General features: G+C 40.4%; 1 protein-coding gene across 1 annotated transcript in view; it reads right to left on the reverse strand.

Moving 5' to 3' along the window:
• The window catches only part of SUGCT (succinyl-CoA:glutarate-CoA transferase), a 700241-nt gene extending 696683 nt beyond the window's left edge, over positions 1 to 3558 (reverse strand). Inside the window, 2 exon segments of the mRNA XM_011944524.1 lie at positions 2450 to 2500; positions 3457 to 3558. Of these exon segments, the coding sequence (XP_011799914.1) occupies positions 2450 to 2500; positions 3457 to 3558 (153 nt within the window).
• Between the last annotated feature and the right edge of the window lie 293 nt (positions 3559 to 3851).

The raw sequence follows: 3851 nt of genomic DNA on the forward strand, positions 1-3851 counted from the left end.
GCCTGGCTAATTTTTGCATTTCTATGACTCAGCCTCCCAAGTAGCTGGGACTACAGGCACACATCACCACGCCTGGCTAATTTTTGCATTTCTATTAGAGACAGGGTTTCACCATGTTGGCCAGGCTGGTCTCAAACTCCTGACCTCATGATCCGCCCACCTTGGCCTCCCAAAGTGCTGGGATTACAGGTGTGAGCCACCATGCCTGGTCTTTTTTGCTACTCTTAAGGCCAGAAGAGAAATCTATACCAGAAATATGAAAGACTAGAGAAAAAAAATTTTTTCCTTTAGAAAGTAAGATATATAACTTATGAATTGTATAACTACCTAAAAGCAATTGACTGGCCATGGTGGTTCACACCTGTAATCCCAGCATTTTGGGTGGCTGAGGTATGCGGATTGCTTGAGGCCAGGAGAACAATTAAGAAAAATCAAACCAAGTTTCAAAAGAAAAACAAAAACAAACAAACCTAAGTTATGCTACACGAAAGATATGGGAAGACAGGGTGGTAAGATCAGGATGATTTTCAAGCTTTGGGTTCAAAATACATCTAGTTAACGAAAATTCTAAATTGGCTGCATTGATCCAGCAGAACCAAAAAGGATGGTCCCTGATTCTGATCTTAATAATTAAAGATTATCTTTCAATGACCGAGATAGAGAACATAAAGCAGCAGAAGAGCAATTGAAGCTAAGTTCATGTTTGGGTAAAAAATAAAGTTTGAGGCCAGGCGCAGTGGTTCACGCCTGTAAACCCAGCACTTTGAGAGGCCAAGGCAGGTGGATCACCTGAGGTCAGGAGTTTGAGACTAGCCTGACCAATATGGTGAAACCCCATCTCTACTAAAAATATAAAAATTAGCCGGGCGTGGAGGCACGTGCCTGTGGACCCAGCTACTCCGCAGGCTGAGACAGGAGAATTGCTTGAAACCAGGAGGCGGAGGTTGCAGTGAGCCGAGATCGCACCACTGCACTCCAGCCTGGGTGACCCAGCAAGACTCTGTCTCTAAATAAATAAATAAGTTTGAGACTTGGTTCTCTAACCAAATAGCCCTAAGTACAGTTGGCCCTTGAACAACAGGGGTTTGAACTGTGCAAGTCCACCCCTAGGTGGATTCTTTTCAACCAAACATGGATGGAAAATACAGTATGCACTGGATGCAAAACCCATGTACACTGAGAGCCAATTTCTTATACAAGCAGGTTCCACAAGTCCTGTACTGCAGGACTTAAGTATTCACAGATTTTGGTATATGTTGAGGTTCTAGTAGAACCAGTCCCCCAAATACAGAATACTGTACATCCATTAGATTCACCTGTAAACCTTAGCAAAGATGGAAAACAAGGTTTATCCCACATGATGAATCTAACATCAGGAACATAGAATAGTAACAGCTAATACCTCATGAGTGCTGACTATGTGGCAAGCACTTGTCTACACATTTTACACAGACTAACTCAATTCTAACAACAATCCTAGAGAGTAGGTACTATTGGGCTGGGCACAGTGGTTTACACATGTAAATCCCAGCTCTTTGGGAGGCCAAGGTAGGCAGATCACTTGAGGTCAGGAGTTCAAGACCAGCTTGGCCAATATGGTGAAACCCCATCGTTACTAAAATTACAAAAATCAGCCAGGTGTGCTGGTGCACACCTGTAATCCCAGTTACTCTGGAGGCGGTGGCAAGAGAATTGCTTGAACCCAAGAGGTGGAGGTTGCAGTGAGCCAAGATCATGCCACTGCCTTCCAGCCTGGGCAAAAAAGCAACACTCTTTCAAAAAAAAGAAAGAAAGTAGGTACTATTATTACCCAGTTTACTAATGAAGAAACTGAGGCACAAAGAAGTTATATAACCTGTCTGAAGTCATATAGCCAGTAAGCAAAGAAGGCAGGATTCAAACCCCATGCAAAGGTATCCATCCTTAATTTAACCACTGTGCCTTCCAGCTCCTCTAAGAAAGATGCCGAGATCAGGTCTGGATATACTGATCATCTGAGTAAGGGTTAGAGAAAGCTTGGACTCTCCAGTGACGTGACCCAGATCCAAATGTCAGCTTTCCCCATACTAGCTAGGTAATCTTGGAGCATCACTTAGGTACCAGGAAACTCAATTCCCTTTCATGTAAATGAGACTTCAATACTTCATTTACAAGGTAAAATCTGAGAATTAGAGAAGATAATGTGGGCAAAGTGCCCAAGCCCAGGATTTGCTGCAGAGTTGGTGCTCAGTCAATAGTAGCTAGCACCATAATGATACACAACATACAAAAAATTTAAAGCACATTACACTTACAAAGAAGTATACAAGTCAAGGTAAATACTTAAAAGGTATTTGTTGCAAATGTACAGATCACCCATAAAATTGAGTTTTAAAGCACTTTTGCTCTGATATTTCAATCCCTAATTATAACGTAGGTGGTAGGATGCCTTCTGTACATCATACTGTACCTCTTTGATGATTTTCACCCCTTTTGGATCCTTGATATTAACAGCAATACTCTAAAAATTAAAAATATATATATATATTATTTCGATGACCAAAACACAAGAAGCCCAATCCCCACCATTATGCAATATACCCACATAACAAGCGTGCAATGTATCCCCTGAATCCAAAATAAAAAGTAAAAATAAATAAATAAAGCATGTACATTAAAATATTATCATAAAAGTTTTTCTTTTTTTCCTTTTTTTACTTTTTGAGATGGAGTTTTGCTCTGTTACCCAGGCTGGAGTGCAGTGGTGTGATCTCAGCTCACTGCAACTGTGTCCCGGGTTCAAGCGATTTACATGCCTCAGCCTCCCAAGTAGCTGGGACTACAGGCACATGCCACCACGCCCAGCTAATTTTTGTATTTTTAGTAGAGACGGGGTTTCGCCTTATTGGCCAGGATGGTCTCAATCTCCTGACCTCATGATCCACCCGCCTCAGCCTCCCAAAGTGCTGGGATTACAGGCATGAGCCACTGTGCCCAGTCATGAAAGTTCTTCTTATTGCTGACAAGAAAGCCACATATCATAGATCATACTCTTAAATTTATTTTATGCATGAAGAAATATTTAAATCATCTTTACTGATTCTATTTACCATGAGGATATATTAATACGCTAACAAGGATGATAGGAGATGTTTTTAAAGTGTAATACCAAGTGTTAGGCAATTATTCCCTAATAATAACAAATGTAAGGAATCAAATGATTTTTCTATTTCATAAAATTATTTCCATTATAAATTCTTATGAAATGTTCTAAGTTACTTAGTATGTAAGAAAGAGTAGTAAAAAGCTCCATTGTTTCTACTTAGTGAATGGTAAATGAACAGAAGTTTAATTTATTTGAAATATTAATTACATCTTAATTTCTTTAAGGAAGAAAAAAAAGCCACAATGATATCAACAGTTTTGCTATTACAAGAGAATTACACACAAAAAGCCAAAAAGGGATGATATTCTTACTTTTTTATTTCGGTTAACACTGAGATAATATGTACTTTCTGTCCCAACAAAAGGTGGCCCCCAAGTCCGTGTATCATCTCCAACTCCTGAAAATAATAACATGAGCTATTAATCTTTGGGGTTTTTTTTTTTTTGGAAATGGAGTCTCACTCTGTTGCCCAGGCTGGAGTGCAGAGGAACAATCTCTGCTCACTGCAACTTCTACCTCCTGGGTTCAGGTAATTCTCCTGCCTCAGCTACCCGAGTAGCTGGGATTACAGAAGTGCACCACCATACCTGGCTAATTTTTGTGTTTTTAGTAGAGACAGGGTTTCACCATGTTGGCCAGGCTGGTCTCAAACTCCTGGCCTCAGGTGATCCACCCACTTCGGCTTCCCAAAGTGCTGGGATTACAG

The sequence above is a fragment of the Colobus angolensis genome, unplaced genomic scaffold (genome assembly GCF_000951035.1).
Source record: "Colobus angolensis palliatus isolate OR3802 unplaced genomic scaffold, Cang.pa_1.0 Scaffold232, whole genome shotgun sequence".
NCBI classification, from domain to species: domain Eukaryota; kingdom Metazoa; phylum Chordata; class Mammalia; order Primates; family Cercopithecidae; genus Colobus; species Colobus angolensis.